Below are 19190 nucleotides of genomic sequence, written 5' to 3'. Positions count from 1 at the left end.
GAAAGAACTCTAAATGATCCATCTTTGAGTAGAAACTAAGATCTACAGTTTAATCTCTGCCTCACATCAGTCATTTCATCCATTATTAATCATTGCATTGACTGAGGTAGACTTAAAATGCACTTTCACGGCATAAAGACTCTTAGTGTGTCTAAGCTCTTTTCACGCATGCAGAGAATCTGTATTCAGAACTCGTGAAAGGATCTTTTAGCTCATTTCACAAAGCATCAGAAGAGGCTCCTCATAGAGCACAATGGAGGATCATTAGCAAAGCTACGGTACAATCTGGAGCCTGAAAAGCCTCTTTCAGTCATTACTTATCGGGTCCTTGGCAGATGTGTGGGATGCTAAAGGAATGATCGATGCTGAGATTTGCTGTTTGCGGAAATAGCTCAAGGAATAGATCTTGAGATTGCTTGTGCGTCTCAGGAAGGAAGCAGCGGATTTAGTCGCGTTATCAGTAGTTTATGTCCTCTGTCACGTAACGGAACAGTCACCTCTCTCATCTTTAGCTCAAGAATCGTGTTATCCTTTCTGTTTTTCCCCCTCCACAATTCATAAAATGTGACATAATTCTCTCTTGAAGCTACTTGTAAGTGATACTTGCCATTCCAACAAGGTTGTTGTTAATGTACATCTGCAAATAACTGTATTTTTAAATGCTTTTGTTGATATTTCAGAACTGACTTGGGTCTCCATGTGCTCTGAAAGCAGAGCACTGAAGAGCATAAATCACACTTAATAAAGATGTTTGATATGTTTGACTGCTGTTTGCTTTGTTTTTTTACTAGGAAAAATCCAATCAAACAGCAACACACAAAACATTTTGTAAGTTCGTTTTATTGACGCATGAGTTAACAGGAAAGTTATAGGAAGGGTAAAAAGGTTTTTCAAAGGTGCTGATATCAAGTCACAGATTTGTAAATATGTTGCATATGTCGAGCGATGCTGCTGCGCTTATTGAGAGAACGCTTCACCACCAGCCTGGGTTCGCCTTGCACTCTACTGTAGCTCCACAACACAACATGGCACACACACGGGTTACTTACAGGGGTGTTAGATGCACATCACTGGACACATGCATGAGACAGAAACACCAGCGTGATGCAGAACCCATGGCTGGTGAGCGAACACATAAATGTAACGTTGGCCACATCAGATTCCCATCTGATTGACATTAATAAAGTCACAGTTATAGTTTTGCGTTTGGGCTTTAATCATCGCTCTCAGCTGCAGATATGAAACCAGCATCACTGTCAAAACATTTCTGCACTATAAAATATAAAGTCCTGAAAAAAAAGCTAAGCTTACAATTAGTTATAAAGCATTACCAATCTGCAATCCCTCGGTTATTTCTAAATTCAGTCTGCTACTGTTAGGGTGGATTTCCAAAACGCTCCTTAGCACTTTAAGCATCTCTTCTTTTTATATCCCACATCAAATGATACCAACAGAGGTGCTTTGGATAACGTAGATGTACTTCCTGTCCAGCCTCAACCAATAGGAGCTGATGGTGTTAGTGCTGCTGGTCTCTCTGGGGTGGTTCTGGCTCAGTGGGGCTGAAACGTCTTGGCCAGATCCTCCAGGAGCGCCACGAGCTTCTGCTCCTCCAGGGGGGAGCTGTGGGTCCAGGCCAGGGGCAAGTGGGTGGGGACCACCTTTCGGTCTGGGTACACACACAAACAGCATTGACTCTATGTGCGATCCAGGCGTTTAGTTTTTTTTTGTCATACAGTAGTTTTAGGCCTTTACGGGCCTTTATATATCTATATATATATACAGTTCAGACCAAAAGTTTGGACACACCTTCTCATTGAATTCAATGAGAAAGTGTGTCCAAACCTTTGGTCTGTATTGAGTATAGACCAAAGGTTTGGACACACAGTTGTATATATATGTATATATACATACATATACAGTATATATAGTCACATATAATTCAGCTTTTTTTTTCAAATACAATTCAAACATAATTTAATGTTTATTCAGATACTTGAAAAGGAGGTAGGCAGAAAAAAACACTTATTTGATCTGACCCCCTTTTTTTTATCTTACTTTACACATTATTCTTTATTTAAAGAAAATAAATGTTATCTACAATAAATTGCAATATGTTTTTTATGTTTGTTAGATTAAAAGTACATTTTGAAAATAATTTCTTTACAATTTTTTTTATTAATAACATTAAATGCCATATTTTAATTAAATGTACGTGGAAAGACATCATAATAGAAATGAAGGCTTAGACTGATCAATCTGTGGAATTTTGTATAATGTGATATACTTGTGATATACTTACTGAACCAAACTTTTCAATGATATTCAAATTTATTGAACTAAGACTATGTCAATTCCAACTGCATTCTTCTACTGAGTAATTTTAGCAGTCCTCAATAGAAAAGAAAGAAGGAAAAAAGCTCTGGGCAGCTTTTAGACAATGTTGAACTTTTGAAGGGTACAGAACGAACATCATGACAAAAAACATAGTCTGGATTTGTCTGAACAATACTGATGTGTTCTGACTGATGTCTCTTTATCTGATCATCACTGTGTCCAGTACTAAAATTATCATCCTTGCTACAACTAACTGAACTGGACAAGGAAAAATGAGAAGTTGTGTTAATGATAACATCTCTACCTTTCCCTTTAGCTTTTTACACAAGTGTCTTTAAACCACAAGGCTAGCAAAGCATCTTAGCTGTTCTCAGAGACTGAGACCACAAAACAAAATCCTTAAAAAATGAGAGCGTAGAAAACTTTTTTCAGTAGGTGAGGTTTGATCATTTTAATGGTGTTGGCTCATCTAAAATCCTGCTGCCAGCATCTTGACTAATGTCAGGAAAATGGATTCAAATACACCAATCCTCAAATCACTGCATTGGCACCTTGTTTGACAAATGATGGAGTGTAAAATCTTGTTGGATGGTCTATAAGGAGCTAAATGGCTCCTTATAAAGACCTTGATACATTCAGGTCTTTATAGACCACCCACCAAGGTAGTCCCTTGGTTGGAAAAACAGTACTTAGAGCCAGTGGAAAAAGGCTATTTGTATCACTTTGTGCCATACAAATAAATCGAAATAGTCATGTCCCATTCAACTAAGTGTTGCTGTTATTTTGTTGCTATTATTGATATGAAATAATGAATATCTTTCAACTCAAACTCAACTACCGCTATATATAATGGCCTCATTATACATCTTATAGAAACATGAGTGCGCCATGTTTTTGTCAGAGCTGAAGTGTGTTTCCTGTTAGGCCAGAAGCTCTCAGAGACCAATGGGGGCTTTGTGAAGGTGCGTTTGTTCACGATCATAGAGGCACTGTACTCTCTGGCAGTATCTGGCACCAAAACCAGCCCACTCCAGCTGCAGTGGACTCATGCCAAATGTGTACACAAATACACACACTATACACACCATCCCACCCACAAGTGACAAACACTTTTCCCAGACTGATCTACTCTTTTCATCCTTCAAACAGCTTTTTGTTTGTCCTCGGGAATTAATTTAGTACTTCTGAAGGCTTTTGTAAAGACCTTTAAAAAAGGCCTGCATGCATGTAACTATGGCAACATACCCTGATAGAAGCGTCCGCTCGGGTTTGTGGTAGCAGCCTCGGAGATGGCGAGCCACACTACTGTGTCGGCCCCCTGATCCGGGGTCCGGAGGCTATCCTTCATGGAGCGATGGAAGTCCGGCATAGCATTGGCCACCGCTGCAACAGACAGATACAAATACAGAACACACAGATGGCAATGGTGATTGGTTGTCAATGCACACGTGGAACATGGATGCTCAAAGTTCTTAGTGGGTGAGTTAACCTGGAGTGTTCACCCAGCCAGGATGCATGACGGAGAAGTGGATGTTAGCGTGAGTCTTTGCCAGCTGCTCTGTCATCACCACCTGCTGCCTCTGGGAGACAAACACGTTTGCATGTTTGTTAAAGTAACGAACCATGCTGGCTACCATAACCCAGATCAATTTACTGCGCTGATCATAGACTTGTCAGAAGTTTCCAAAGCTCAAGAATGACAAAGAATGAAAGGTTAACTCTACATCAGAGGAAGCATTTAGATAAGCTAATCAGGAAGGTGCAGGTGATTGGAGACAGAAGGACTCAGGCTGAAATAACATCACTGATGGCGAGTGTCTCCCAGTCTGCATGAATCTGTTGCTGAAACGGAGAGCTCCTTCAGTGACAGACTGCTGCATCCTGGGTGCACAAAGGAGAATTATCGTAGATCCTTCCTTCCGGTAGCTGTTAGACTTTATGACCAACAAACTCCCAACTAACTCAATAAGTGTTCAGGTTTTTGCATAGTTTGGACTGATTCTGAGTAACATTCCTGTTGGTATCTGCACATCTTTGCTGTTGCACAGTTTTTATTGTCACTTATTGTAACTCTTTTAATGCTCAAATACACCTGCACATTTCAAACATTTTTAAATCAACCTATTCAACTGAACATTCCTTTGGACCGGAATACTAGAACTGCATAATAGTTTTTTAAAATTTTGTATCTCTATTCGTCTTGTTTTTATTTGTTTATATTGTATGTTTGAGTGAACCTACTTGCTTTGATTGTCTGTCTCTGTGCTGCTGTTGCAAGAAAATTTACCCATTGTGGCTCAATAAAATTAATCTCTATTCTATTCCATAATCTTCAGATCTTTACTAAAGACCAAGCAGTAAAGGTAGTTACTTCATCTTTTTATTATACTGATTTGATATGTTTTGAAGCAGTTTAAATCAGTTTTTTTATCTTGTCCAAATAGTATACTCAGTGCATATCCAATTATGTATACAGTATACAGTGGATGACAAGAGTAGAAACCCCTGTTAAAGTGTCAGCTTTTTTATTACAAAAGTATAAGACCATGATAAATCAATTACATCTTTTCATCTCAACTAAAATGACAATTTGCTACAGGAAAAATACACCACCTTTTTAAAATAACACCTTTTAATTCAATATTAGCTGCAAGAGTTCAATGCAGAACCAGATCTGAAACTGATTCTATGACTTACAAAGACATTTAGTTTCACTCTGGGATTACTGAAGTAATTTTAATTGAATTTGAACAGAATTGTGGAGGAGGGTTGTAGGAAACTAGCACTGTGCATCGCCAAAAGTGAAACATGGTGGTGGCAGCATCATGCTTTGGCCTGCTTTTATTTAGACTTTAGATTTTATTGTCCCAAAGGGGAAATTCTTCTCCACAAACCAGTCCCTGCACGTCAACTTTTTTTTCTTAAAATAGGTAAGATTATATTGAACTGTTAGAATGCTAAAGTAGATGCATTTCCTTTTATATTTAGCATCAGAGCTAGCCTAGCTGCTTATCTACATAAACAGAAAATGCGTGAGGTTCCCTGAAGGACAAGAAGCACTCTTCCAACCTGATAGATTTAGAGAACATTTGCAAAAAAAATATTAAACACAAAGTTAGAGATCAACAAGGCAATCAGTTTATATTTTGGCAATTTACCAGCAACATTATGCCATAATCGCTTACTAGAAAACTGTGAAAAAAGCTCCCTTTTATTTAGCTTGATAAATGATAATGATAGTGAACAGCTGCGATATCATCAGTGACTGTGGTTTACATTTCTAAAAGAATAAATGAATGTTAGTGCTGTGTGTTACAGTGGTTGTGTTGAGAACACCTACAGAGCCTCAAACCTGTCAGATGACACTGATCTGCAGGTTTTAGTGCTCAGCTCTTACTTTGTGCTGGGCGTAGACCATGGTTCCGTCAAAGCGGCCTCTCTCAGACTGCAGGTTTCCTATCCTGAGCTTCTGCACCAGCATCCCACCCGATGACACTGTGATCTGCACACACAGGAACAAAGAGAAAGACTAAGAGCTCATGTTCAAGTGAGCTGAGCTGCAATCTTTAATATTCAGATTTTTGATTATTCACTTTGTGGTGTGTCAAGTATTGAACATTTTTTCTAGCAAAAAAATAACAGATGTGGCTGCAAATGTGTTTTTTTTTTTTACAAAAAATATCTGCATCATTAAAATTCTGGTCAAACTCACCACTCTGGGATCTGTGCTCTTCTCCAGGAGGGGAATCAGACTCTTGGTCAAAATGTACACCCCTGGAAGTTAACAGATTGCTCCATAACTATCCCCAACTCAACATTTTCCCCACGCCTCATACTCGGCCTTTGACTTACCGAGGACGTTGACAGCGAAGCTCTTCTCCAGTCCTTCGGCGTTCACATCCCGCTGACTCATGATGGAACCTGCATTATTGATCTGAGTAGATTAAAATGAATAAGGTCATCATTTGCTGGGGATAAAAGGAGAGATCTGACATTGTGAAGTTGTATTACCAGCACATTGAGAGCCTTGAACTTCCTCTTGAAGCCCTCGGCAAACTCCCACACCTTCTTTGTCTCAGATAAATCCAGGATGTGGACATAGATCTCCTGCAACAGAGTCAGCCATTTGGGAAAATATCATTCTAGCAATTGATCTGTGGCATTGTTTTGATGGATAGAGGCGAGTAAGACTTTACTTTATTTCCCGTCTCCTTGACGATGTCCGCCCTGGCCTCCTCAGCTTTATCCTTGTTCCTGCACACCATGTGGATCGTCCCTCCTGTGACAATGATCACATTCCTGAGTCTATATGCAACCAAAATTAACAATGGGGAAAGAAATGCTAACAAGCTAACAGTAGAAATGCCACAAGAACAATGAAATAGCATTACCTAATATTGAATACCCATAAAAATAAACTAAGTACATAAAAATGTACACAAAAGTGAAAAAATGTGGTATTAAGTAGGCTACTGATACTATAAAGACAGTAACACACAGAAGCAAACCAAGTCCATCTTCGAGTCAGCCTGGCCACAAATCATTTGAGTATTTTGATCTTGGAGTTGGAGTGTATTTGCCTTTCTGCTTTACGATTTCACATAGAGCGAAAAAGAAGAAATTGAACAGAATGTTGGCTGACTCAGCAATTTCTTGTAAACAGGATACATAAATAAACTTGAACCTGGACTTGAACCTGAATCAATTTCTGGAGCAGCTGAGACAGTGCACACAATAAAATGTCAAATCGCATGGGTAATGTACAAGAACACGTTCTTACTTGATGCCTTCCTGCAGATATTAATTTTACTGAAGCCCAGCAGTCTGGAGATTTAACATTTGAAGCTTGCAGCTTGAGTGTCTCTTTAACTATTTTGTCAGGGTTTTATGAATGCAACGCCTTCATTCCGCGTCACATCGATTATCAAAGTTGTCCAAAAGCAAAAAGTACTGAGAACTTGCTGTATTATTTGGTTGACGCTACAGAGACTCATCTGCAACACATAATTTGTCCCAACAAGAGTTTCAACAACGCAACCTGATGTTTTAAAATAAATATCTAACTCAACACACACTTCAGTAAACTCATGTTTTACTCCTGCTAGCAATGTTTTGATGTGGAGTAGTTTGCTGAAGTGTTAAGCTAACATATGTAGCATGTTTCCAGTCTGTTTTGATAAGGCTCATTCAGAATGTGGCTCATAAGATATTTCAATGAACTTTAAGTTAATTTATGTGTGACATTTAGAGAAAAACAAATTTGCCCTCCTTCATAAATGTAGCGCTTTGTTTGGAACCATATTTTACTAGCTAGTGTTTCAGCTATGGAGAGCCATCTGGGCAAAATCCACAGAGCAGGTAACTTTACACTGGCATACAAACAGGAGTCAATAGTCTTTCTTTTATAGGTAGTAGCATCAATTTAAAGGCTAAAAAGACTTGTTTTTATCAGTCCAATCGACAAAATAACACATTATGCAAAACACATGCATATTAGTACAGGTAAAAAAAACCCATTAAATTCCAGCACAAGAGCTAGTATCGCTAGTTTGAAGATTTTTACTAAAGCACTTTAATACTGATGTGTTGGGTTCCACTTTCTTTAATGTTAGTTTTTAAGAAGGTTTACTGATCTGGAATTACACTGAAATTAAAAATGATTTAGACTCAAGATATAATTGTATCTATTGACTGCTGAATGGTTTATCACATCCACATGACAAGCCTTTTATTAAATAGAAACTCTACCATAACACACAATTTAGTATATTTAAGTTGCTATTTTATATATCAATAGGTGCACATTCATTTAAGTATTCTACTAAGCTTGGATAAGTCTACGTACATTCATGAATAACGCATCATGTAGAATTAACAACTTTAACACAAGGTCATTTATTTTTGTGCATAATTTACTGTGCAGGGAATCTAAAGCTATGTTGTTCATTTTATTTTCATTTTCTTTTTTCCCCCTGTGTGGGTTCTTTTTTTATTTAGCACATAAAATATATTGTTCAGGCTGATGAAAGTAAGACAAATATATGACTTGAACTACCCAGGAGAAAAACTGATACTTGCTCACCCTCCACTGTAATCTAGAGTATCGCTCCTCTTAAAACCAGATCAGCATTTTTTGTTTCGCTGTGCTTGTATCTAAGTTGATTTGCTGCGATGCTGGGAAGCAACAAGTACAATACCTCTTTTGGCAATAGCCATGGCAGTAGCTTTTCCGATGCCACTGTTGGCTCCGGTTATCATGAAGGAGCGTCCGGCCACGGACACCTCCAGGTCCTTCTCCACAAATCGCTTGGATGCTGACAGGTGGCCATTCCTGCAACAGATCACAAATCACTGTATGAAATTTCTATAAGACAGATCTGCCTTATGGCTCTATATTATATCTCTGCCTAACTTCCCAGCAGACAGGTATGTGTCTGTGCTTTCAGGTCAGAAAGGTCAGTGTAGGCCAGGCCGCTTACTGTAGGCCCTTCATAGTGTTACTGTACAGATACAATGAAGGAGCGTGTGCCTTGGGGCTTTGGGGTGAGACTCTTCTGTGGTGACAACAGCACTGGTTCAAGTGCGTGTTCAAAAGCATGTGTGGCACCAAGAACCTCAATTAGCCCCATTGTCCCTGAAGCCATTGTTAATGGCGCCTGAAGGGGGACATGCCGGGGCTGAGGGCGCTAAGGTTAAATGCCCCCTCTGTTCGATGGTGTCATGCAGAGAGCTATTAGCGCAGGGTCAGAGCGGGTTGCCGGGCAGGAAAGATAACACAGAACAAAGGGAAGTAGGGAAACAATCACAAAAGAATCACTTCAGACAACTTGGCATGCTGTATACTGACGTGGAAAGATGCCCTGGGGCTGGGATAGATCAAATAGTACTAATAAAGCTCTCAGAGAACCTGTTTGTGGTTGAATAAGTGATCCATGCAGCCCCATAGCTCCTGCTAAGTCACTGTTATTTTTGGTTTGATTCAAGCAAACATGACATTTAATCATCTACTTCTATTGTCGCAGTATGTTCAGTGATGCTGTGGCATTCAAAGGCTGAAAACTGAATCAGAAAACAAGCAAAGGTCAAGTTCTCACATGAGTTTGAAAAAGCGGCCCTCACTCCTTTCAATATTACTCATGGTAATAATACCACGAGTGGCTACATAGCAGGAAGCAAAAGTTTTCCCCAGTTTATTTGAAAACAAATTAGGTATCATTCACAAATGAGTGTTTTAACTAAGTATTCCAACATTCCAGATATCAGAATAAAGAACAAATAGAAACATTGAATTCCTAAATCTGAATCAGTGTTTGACAGTTCTTTTAAAAAATGTCAATGTATGTATTTTTCAAACCAACTCTGGACCTTCAGCTCTGATCTCTCACTATTTTATAAAACAAAAGTCAAATAAATGAATAAACAGAAGAAAAGAAATAGTGAACACAGCAAGGACATACATCAATAATAATACCATTATAATAATAACTTATTGACATTCAAAGAAAAATATCTGTAAATTACATATCTTCGATAGATTATATATATTTACCTACACAATATAACTCTTAGTACAATGTATAGACGTAAAATTAGACAATTTGAAATCTTGAATGGCAAAAGTTATACATTTGTGGACCACATGGGGACCCTTTCTTTTTGTCAAAGCCAACATCTGAATGCTTCATCATATCATTTGCAGCTAGAAGTCCAACATGATCTGAAAACAGTCAGCAGCCTAAATGGACTTCCACCTGTCGAGATGCACAGCTGAGCAGCAGCAGCTCAGACTTCCAATATCTAAAACGCAGATGAACAAAACTGGGTCAGTAACTTACTTAGTGAACTCGGTCAGTCCTTTGAGGAACCAGGCGGAGTTGCGGTACAGAGACATGCTGCTGCTCTGGAAGCTTCTCACTCTGACGGCTTCTGTCCTCTTGTTTTACTCTGGACCAGACCCACGTGTAGCTCCGCTGAATAAACATCTCCAAAGCACAACTCCAGCGGACCCCCAGCGGCAGCAGGAAGACATGCATTCATTCAGCTGGAAGAAGAGCTTCACAAAGTCAAACACTTTCAGTAATATTTTTTATTTCTTAAAAAAAAAAAAAAAAATTAGAATATGCTCACAATGTCTCTCAATAAATGGGGTCATTAAAATTCAAATAATTAGTTTTTATTTATTTTAGATAGATAGATAGATAGATAGATAGATAGATAGATAGATAGATAGATAGATAGATAGATAGATAGATAGATAGATAGATAGATAGATAGATAGATAGATAGATAGATAGATAGATAGATAGATAGATAGATAGATAGATAAATAGAAACTCCTTCCACTCCTCTGGTTGCCGTCGTCGAGAAAGTTGGTAAAAATGCACTTTAAAGCAGTTGCAACAGGAACGAAATGTGTGGAGATTTTAATAACATTCAGAAAATTTACATAGGTTATCCGTTAGATTTCATCTCCTGCATGTAATTAACTGTGATTCGCACACTCCGTCCACTCGGTGTGCCGGTGTGTAAATGGTGCGGACCCTCTGAGACTCCACGGCAGCCAGTCAGACGCTGGAGCGCAGCTGGGTGCGGCTGTGACTGGACAAGGTGTGCACGCTTTGATTTATGAAAAGACAAACAGTAACGCACTGAGTGCGCATGTACAGAAGCACTAAATATCAGGACAAGGTGCATCGCCAGTCTCCCTTGTTTCGTAGCTGTATAGCTGTTTTATCAAATGGTGAGTATCAGGAAACTTTGTTTCCTATTTCTACTTTTGTATAGGTATGGCGTATAGCTTAAATTCGTGTTGTTTGCTGTTTGGGAAGTAAAAACTTTATGTTGATGGAGGTTACTTTACTTTGTGATCTATGAATTGAACTCGTGTGATAGGGAAACCTTACTAAATGTGACTTTAAACAAACACAAACAAAAAACATCTATTTCCTTCGAAGTGCAATATTTCTTCCTGGCAAATAAATATTAAATGATCGTCAGTCCTCAGATATTTGCATAACCAGTAGCTTACAAATGTTAGCGTCATTTTGAAATCAAGAGTTTGCTGTAAGGATATTGCTATAGTCCACATGTTGAGGTATATTGTGTTGCACTGAGCCTGCAGCTGCACCTTGGGGCAAAGCTCTCATTAATTACCCTTGCACAACCCAAGCCTTGTATTTACTGTGCCATAGCACTCAGAGGTGATTTACATGCGCTGTTTCCCAGGTGATCCTCCCTTTATCTACCTGGTTGTGCAAACGCTGTCTGATTGTGGTTTCCGTGTCTAGAGAGCGTATTGCTGAATGTTTGACTTTAAGTGAGCATGTTGATGGCAGCTTTAACAGCCATCAGCAGCAGTGCACTCTAAGCACTGCTGTGTAAAAACATCCCTCTTTGAATGATTGTGTTATTGGGTCAAATATAATAGACGGGGTCGGGTTATGGATTTGACCCAGCGTTCTGGGTCATGGTCTTCAACATGAAAAATGGGTTCAAGTACCTTTTACCTTTACTTACCTCTATATTTAGAGATTTAAAAAAAAGAATAACAAATAACTGGAATAACTAAGTAACACAAATAACAGCTATAAATATATCAATTTTCCTGTAACTTATCAATTGTGGTATTAAAACTGCGTCATCCTTTTAACGCTCCAGTTTAAAAGCCAGGATACTTTAGCCAGTTCTAAAGTAACTTTACTGTGTTTGTTGTAAACAAGCCGAAAGCCTGCAATCCTGCTTTGTCAATCAAGTAATTGACAGAGTGCAGCAACAGGTGGAGGAAAGTCAGTTTTGTTACTCTGTGACACCCAGAGAAAACTCTGGTAAGTCTTTCACTGTCTATAGTATCTCATTAGTAAGACTTTAAATGACAAAATAATAGTAGAATAGACTTTGGCACTTTTACACAATGCTACAAATCACTTTTTTTTTTTTTTTTTTTTACCCCTTCAGGGGGTCTTTCTGTGGGCTCTAGTGTCCCTTATATGACAGTAGGCTGACAGGAAACGGGGAAGACTTGCGGCAAATGTCGTCGGGTCCGGGAGTCGAACCCGCGACGGCCACGTCGAGGACTCAAGGCCTCCAAATATGGGTCGTGCTAACCACTACGCCACCACGGCATGCCCTACAAATCACATTTTGATACATACTTTGGTTTTATTACATACTGCACATGCTAAAATGTTTATTTTGGTTGAACCAAACAAACTGGGTCACAAACTCTAACCTGGCATTTGATCAAACCTATGTCCCAAAAGCAAATGTCCTGCCTTTGGGTTAAAGAAGTGTTGAGACGTTTGCCCCAGACACGCACCATACATGCACGCACACTCATCTACGGACACAAAGATTCTGCACAAAAGCCTTTTGTTTCATACGGACACTTTCTGTAGAAACGAAACTTAACTTTAGCTCATCGTCTGACCACTAGGCAGTGACGTAACACATCAGCAGACCAGGAGGCGGACTTTAGGATATAAGCAAGGTGTCTTCCGTGTTTGAGCAGATGCTGTATAGATTCGGGCCTTTACACTTGACATCCACCTAAGCCTGTAAGGGTAAGCGTCTCTTTCTTTTTAGCGCTAAAAAGAATAAAATAAGTAAACTCTGATTGTTCTGTGTTGGCTGATTTCCTGTTCGTGTGCTCACACGTTTTGGGTCCGTCGAGTTTCAATCACAACAGAAGTAATCCAACAGTTTTTTTATGTGTACTTGCATTAGTTTACACCATTCAATAAAGTAAACTCCCCCTCCGATTGTACCCATTTCCAGTTGCGTTTCCTGTTGCTGTTCAGTCGCCAAGGAAAACTCCGACTGCAGAAATGGTTCGTGCCGACATCAGAACGGGAGAAGAAGAAGGTGATCCGTGACATGATAATGTTGGTGCTGCCCCGTCAGCCTCGTACCTGCAACTTCCTCCAATGGAAGGACCTAAAGATTGTTTACAAAAGGTGGCAGCACAAGACACAACATGACATACATCTACCAGTTTTATATTCAACAGACAAAACACTCCTACAAAACCCCGATACTTTATGTTCTCTCAATATTAAGATATTTGTATTGATTTGTCTTTTTAGCACCAACTATTGAGGCACCATTTGAATGCTTTGGTAATTTCTTGTTTCTGGTTGCAGATATGCCAGCCTGTATTTCTGTGCTGGTCTGGAGGAGCATGATAATGAACTTCTTGCTTTGGAGGTGCTGCACCGATATGTTGAGCTGCTGGATAAATACTTTGGTAATGTAAGTTGTCCCTTCATTCAGGGGTTGTGAGTTACTCTGCTGAGATGACTTAAGTTGCTGCTCTGCTTTGAATCACGTGAAGCTCAAAATTCTTCCAATAGGATTTTTGTTCATACACAGAAGGGAACATTGCACATTTTAATGCACAGTGAAACACAAAGAGAAATTGATTAAATTGTCTAAATTACTTGAGTTCAAGTAAAGAAATTACAAACTTTTGGGAAAAGAAAACTCCTTTTAAGTGAACTCTGAGAAGACCAAGAGTTTGATGAGGCAACATATCTATCATTAAAACGCTGCCATCAAGCCAAACGTAAGGAATTTAGGTGTTGCTTTTGACCAAATTACGTTTTCTTGAATGTCTGTTTCCTTTGACATTAAATAAGTTTTTGTCAAAAAAAAAAAAAAGACAAATCGTGTAGATAATGACTGATTTGTAAAAGCAATGAAAACATCCAAGGGGCAAATCACTTTTTAAACACACTGTATATGTTGTATCATTTTGAAATACTGACTTTATCTTTCATGCTTCTGCTTGCATTACTGGATTGTTAAAGTCACAAACTCCCACTAGAGGATCCTCAAACCAAAACATTTGTCACCTTAGGTGTGTGAGTTGGACATCATCTTCAACTTTGAGAAGGCCTACTTCATCCTGGACGAATTCCTCATGGGTGGAGAGGTTTTAGAAACGTCCAAATTTGCAGTGAATGTGTCTATGGAGCAGGCTGACACGCTACAAGAGGTACTATAACCTTTACCAAAACATCATCCCATGTTGCTTTCATTTTTGCTTATCAAAAGCATTTGTTCTGCATCCACAGACAATGGAGGAATATATGAGCAAACCTGCCTACTGAGTCATGAGAGGATGAGGATGTTGATGAAAATGTATTAGTACTGTGATCCTGAACGCTCCTTTTTATTCATCTCAGAGTTCTGAGAAAGATGGTGTGTTCAGGTGTGTGTGCTGTGCATTGGTGAGTAAATGGAGAAACACAACACAGTAAGGAAAAAGTAAAGTCAATGCTTTATTAACCTCAGGAATGTCACATATGACCACAATTAAGAAAGAATTACGAAAAACACACAGGAATCTAAGGAACTGAACACTGGCTGTGACTGTCTCTGTAGGGGTGTGTGTGTGTGTGTGTGTGTAATGGCTGGTGAAACATTTACTGTATGTATCGCCGAGCAACAAATTTGTATTCAGCAAAACATCAAATGAAAGTCTGAACACTAATTTTTACCAATAAATAAGAACTTTTTTTTTAAACCTACAGAGCAGTGTAAGTTGTGTGTGTTTATTCTTCAAAATACTTTATTTTCACTTCCCCCCACCATCACCTAAACAATATATATTTAAATATGAATCTGTATCAACCCCCTTTGATTATATTCCTTTTGGAGTTTTGGCTTCACTTTCTTCTGTCTCTGGGTTCAGGTAGCTCAGCACTTTCATCACAGCTTCATTCTCCACTCTCTGACTTTGTGTCTCTCCGTCCCTCTCTGCGTCTTCTGACTGTCTCTTTTCTTTTGGGCTTTTCTCCGTGTCCATCAGGTCAAAGTATTCCTCGATGGCCTTTTCTAAGGAGCCCGTTGTGCTCTGTCCGACTTCCTCTCTTTTTTGGGTGGCCTTGTTGTTGCTAAAAGCAGGTTTGGGATACCGTGCCAGCATCTGAGCTGCTAAATAAGCTGCCAGCTCATCCTCGTCCACCGTGTCGCCGTAGTCATCTCTGAACGTGTTGGGAAGGCGCCGTTGCGTGGGAGCGGATTCCCTCAGACGCCCGGCAGGCTGTGTGTGAAGTTGTGACAGGGAACTCTTGTGCTGCCTCTGCTTTCTGGCAGGAGCTGGCTCCTCCTCGCCGCTCATGCCCAGTATTTTGAGGATCTCCTCTGTTCTCAGCTCTTCTGGGGTCTTTCTCACATAAGATGATGGGCGTACATTGTAGAATTTAGCTGCAGGAGTTGCTTTCTTGAAAGAAAACCTGCTCTCTGCTCGCGGTAGTTGATTACTTTTTCTCAGTTTGCCTTGATTCATTTGTTGTCTGGGTCTGAGCAAGTCCATCAGGTCTTCGGGTGGGATCTGGTATTTTTGGGAGATAGTGAGGAGCTGATAGATGACTCGTGGGTCGATATTGTCTTGGTACTGATTCTGAGGCAGCCTCCTCTCTATCCTCCCGCCCTCTTCCTCGGCTAGTTCTCGCTTTCGCTCCTCTTCCTCTGTTTTTTCAAGCACTTTGAGGAGGTAATAGTCCACCAAGTTGGCCACACCATCTGCATCACTCGATCTTTTTACTGGAAAGCTGTCTTCGCCATCATCTTCATCATCCTCTTCAACTTCTTCGTCATTGTCTTCAGTGTAATCAAGCCCTCGGTCAACCTCATGGTTACTGTCCATCTCCTCTTCGTCCTCCTCCTCATCCTGTCCGTCCATTGGACCCCAGTCTATGAGATCTCTGTCTCCATCATCATCATATGCTGCATTCCTCAAGTTGAACACATCTTCATCTTCTTCTGCTTCGTCTTCTCCCATGTCATCGCCTTCATCTTGTCGCTTTTGCAGGATCTTTGCGCCTGTCAGCTTGTCCAGCTCATCAAACACGGACTGCAGCGTGGCCAGGTTCTGAGGCGTGTACTTCTCTTCCACATTCTCTTTGGTGCGTTTGAAGGGACTCTCACGTCTGGGACCTTCTCCATCCTCCTCCTCGCCACCCTCACCTTCTTCCTCATCCTCAAACAACAAAGGCAGCTTCTTGTGAGGTGTGACACCTTTTTGTTTCTGTTGCATTCTGGGATAACTCGTGTCCATTCCCTCTGGACCTGGGCGAAGCAGAGCTGGCCTGGCAGCTTTCTCCGTCTGCTGGAGAGTGCTTAGCACAGCCTGGAGCAACTCTTCGCTCTTATCCTTCTTTCTCTCATCCTCCTGCTCTTCCTGCTCATCTTGGTTCTGTGTGGGGTTGGAAGCCAGCCTCAAGATGGCACGCAGCTTCTCAGCATCATCCATATGGCTGATATCACGCTCTGTAGCATGGGGAGCTCTTTGGTGGAGACTTTCAATGTACTCCAATGCTTTCAGCATATCTGTGTCAGGTGCCTGGAGCACATCTCCTTCCTGTGAGTCAGGTTCGGTTCCCCGTAGCCTGTGGTCTCGGATCGAGGCCCCGATGACACCAGTGAAAGTGAGGAAGAGGGAGATCAAGAGCGGGCAGGCTAAATAGATGAGAAACGGCCTGCATGGTGAGGTCTGAAGGAGTGACGGCATGGTGACGTCTGCAGGAGGAAGATAAACAAGCGCATGTCAGCACTGACCTTTATGCATTACAACTAGCGCCAGGTTCACGAGATACATTGCTCTGGCAGGGGTCTGTTGTCTTTTTTAATTATTTCTGATTAAAAATGTTTATCCCACTGACTGCATAACAAAAAACTGAAAAAGGTGTTCTCCCGAGAACAAATTATCATTATAATGAAATCAATATATACTTTGAAGCTATTTCTTTTTTTTACCTTTTATTTTGGTTTTAAAATGAGAATCTTTTTAGTCAAACTATTTGTTTTGCCATTTAATAAATCTATAAAATTATACTGAAAACAATAGTTTTGTGAATAATATGTTTCTGCATCACTGTATTTACATAAGAACCCGCCTGTTGGTGTCATTTGAGCCTCATACTAGGATGCAGTCGCCTCGTTTCCAGTAGCAGCAGCGGCGGTATTCAGCTCCCGTACAAATCCTATTAGCCGTCAACTTGCTGCTCTCCGGGAGTCACGTCGCCGTTGTCAAGGGAACCCGGTAAAGACTGATGTTCCCATGAAACCTCTCCTTCACCCTGGATCAACCTCCCAACATCCAGATGTAGTTGTTTTCAATCCACCTATGTAGCTTTTTTACCCAAGATAAAGTGTCCTGAACTTCACGTACATTATTATTATTATTATTATTATTATTATTATTATTATTATTACAGGAGACAATCTTTAGCAGTTTTTGTTATATTTGTTTCCTAATTCTATTCTTTGATTTTTTTTTTTACACTGCCGCACTAAACTTACCGGAAAGCTCTTCTTTTTTCTTTTTTTTTTATTAACATATTTTTTTGTTTGATAGTCAGCTTTCAGTAGACAGAGCGCAAACGTTGCATATAAAATGATCTAAATTGGCCGCGAGAAGAACAGCTTCTTGCGTGCGACAACAATATAACCTCCTCGCCCGAGCATATGTGGCGGAGCCTCAGGTTGGAAAACAGCTCTCGCAATGCAATATTGTATTTATTTACTTATTTTTCTTATCATGAAATAGAATAAATGAGCGCTTATTTAACTTAAGATTAACATTAACATTTAGAGTATTTAGTGTAGACCAGAGTTGGTTATGCCGTTATTAAACAACAACCGGACCTACCTTGTGTTCTTAGTTTGTGTTGAGGCTCGTGAGTGAGTTGAGCATCTCTCTGCCTCGCGCTTGGAGTCTGGTTTCAGCACCGCGGACAGCTCCTCGTGCCATTAGAGGTGTCACCTGACTCGTGCGTCACTAGATACGCAACTCTCTCTCTCTCTTATTTTTTATTTTTTATGTGTGCGCGCCCGCGAGTGCACCCACACAAAAGGCACCCCCCGACGCACGCGCGCTGTTCGCTTGAGTCAGCCAAACAAAGCCTCGCTCTCTCTGGTGTGAGAAGAGTTTCGCTCATACAGCCGCCACCTCTCCTGTCGCAACTCATAATGAAATGAATAATAACAGGACTATATTTAGAACTAAATGTCTCTTTGAAGGTGAGAGTTACAAAGCAGTTTTTAGAAGCGCTAAAGTTAAAAGACAATTGAACTCCTGCTGCTATATTTGACGCAGAGGTGAGAATATTAAAGAGTTAGTGAACGCTTACAAGGAACTGGTGTTTATATTTTTAAACCTGAGCAAACTGATTGTAGTTATGGCATCACAGTGTGTGTATGGCAGAGGCCTTGACGTTACGCTGTCATTGACTGATGTTGTGTCTCTGCTGCAGCGCAGAGGGACAGACGCAGTTAAAGTCCGCCGATGACTCACATATGGACTTCGCCAAAGCCCGAGACGGGCGGGGTGACAGAAGGACTGCAGAGACGTGTGTGCGTGCGTGTGCGTGCGTGCGGGGGTGTGCGTATTTTGTGTGTAAGTCAGATAGAATATACTTTTGCCGACAGCCACTGAACTCTACTCTCTATTTTTGGCTGCCTGTCAAATCTTGTCAACTAAGCAGATGCGTGTGTATGTGTGTGTAAATTTGCAGTTTCATTCATAAATCTGGTTGCTGGATTTGATCACAGCTCCAGCTATCCTCCACTGACCTTATCTGATAGTCTGATGCTTGCGACTTAGTCCTGTTCGCAGCATATGTAGCTGATGGACAAGCAGAGAGACTGAGTGGAAGAAAAACAGTTATAGGATTAAAAAGCCTTGAGACTGTGGTGAGTTTCACCTTCCAGCAGAATAATGATATCACGCATAAATTCAGAGCCATGGTGCAGTAGTTAAGATAAAAAAAGATATTTATGTTTACAGTGATTTTCCCGCCAAAGCAATAATGTTTGAACTATTCTGAAAGGAAAAAATGGGCAAAAATTGCAGT

At 40.3% G+C, this 19190-nt stretch overlaps 3 protein-coding genes across 3 annotated transcripts; 1 reads left to right on the top strand and 2 right to left on the bottom strand.

Annotated features, from left to right (window-relative positions):
* Positions 1 to 822: 822 nt before the first annotated feature.
* LOC102220876 (dehydrogenase/reductase SDR family member 12-like) lies at positions 823 to 10285 on the bottom strand. Its single transcript, XM_005805874.2, has 10 exons — positions 10170 to 10285; positions 8532 to 8665; positions 6531 to 6613; positions 6346 to 6441; positions 6187 to 6268; positions 6047 to 6108; positions 5732 to 5836; positions 3824 to 3914; positions 3580 to 3717; positions 823 to 1666 (listed from the first exon to the last, which is right to left on the bottom strand). Exons 1-10 carry the CDS (start codon positions 10223 to 10225, stop codon positions 1551 to 1553), a joined length of 963 nt encoding a protein of 320 aa, XP_005805931.1. The 5' UTR covers positions 10226 to 10285; the 3' UTR covers positions 823 to 1550.
* A 693-nt stretch (positions 10286 to 10978) lies between these two features.
* ap1s3 (adaptor related protein complex 1 sigma 3 subunit) lies at positions 10979 to 14861 on the top strand. Its single transcript, XM_005805875.2, has 5 exons — positions 10979 to 11074; positions 13108 to 13286; positions 13473 to 13581; positions 14189 to 14326; positions 14406 to 14861. Exons 1-5 carry the CDS (start codon positions 11072 to 11074, stop codon positions 14439 to 14441), a joined length of 465 nt encoding a protein of 154 aa, XP_005805932.1. The 5' UTR covers positions 10979 to 11071; the 3' UTR covers positions 14442 to 14861.
* Positions 14600 to 18103, bottom strand: scg2 (secretogranin II). The gene is made up of 2 exons (XM_014471338.2): positions 17987 to 18103; positions 14600 to 16854 (listed from the first exon to the last, which is right to left on the bottom strand). The coding sequence occupies exon 2, from the start codon at positions 16844 to 16846 to the stop codon at positions 14975 to 14977; it is 1872 nt and encodes a 623-aa protein (XP_014326824.2). The 5' UTR covers positions 16847 to 16854; positions 17987 to 18103; the 3' UTR covers positions 14600 to 14974.
* Between the last annotated feature and the right edge of the window lie 1087 nt (positions 18104 to 19190).

This window comes from Xiphophorus maculatus, chromosome 18 (assembly GCF_002775205.1).
Source record: "Xiphophorus maculatus strain JP 163 A chromosome 18, X_maculatus-5.0-male, whole genome shotgun sequence".
Classification (NCBI taxonomy): domain Eukaryota; kingdom Metazoa; phylum Chordata; class Actinopteri; order Cyprinodontiformes; family Poeciliidae; genus Xiphophorus; species Xiphophorus maculatus.
Note: the sequence above shows the minus strand (reverse complement) of the source record. Positions and strands in the feature narration are given on the sequence as shown.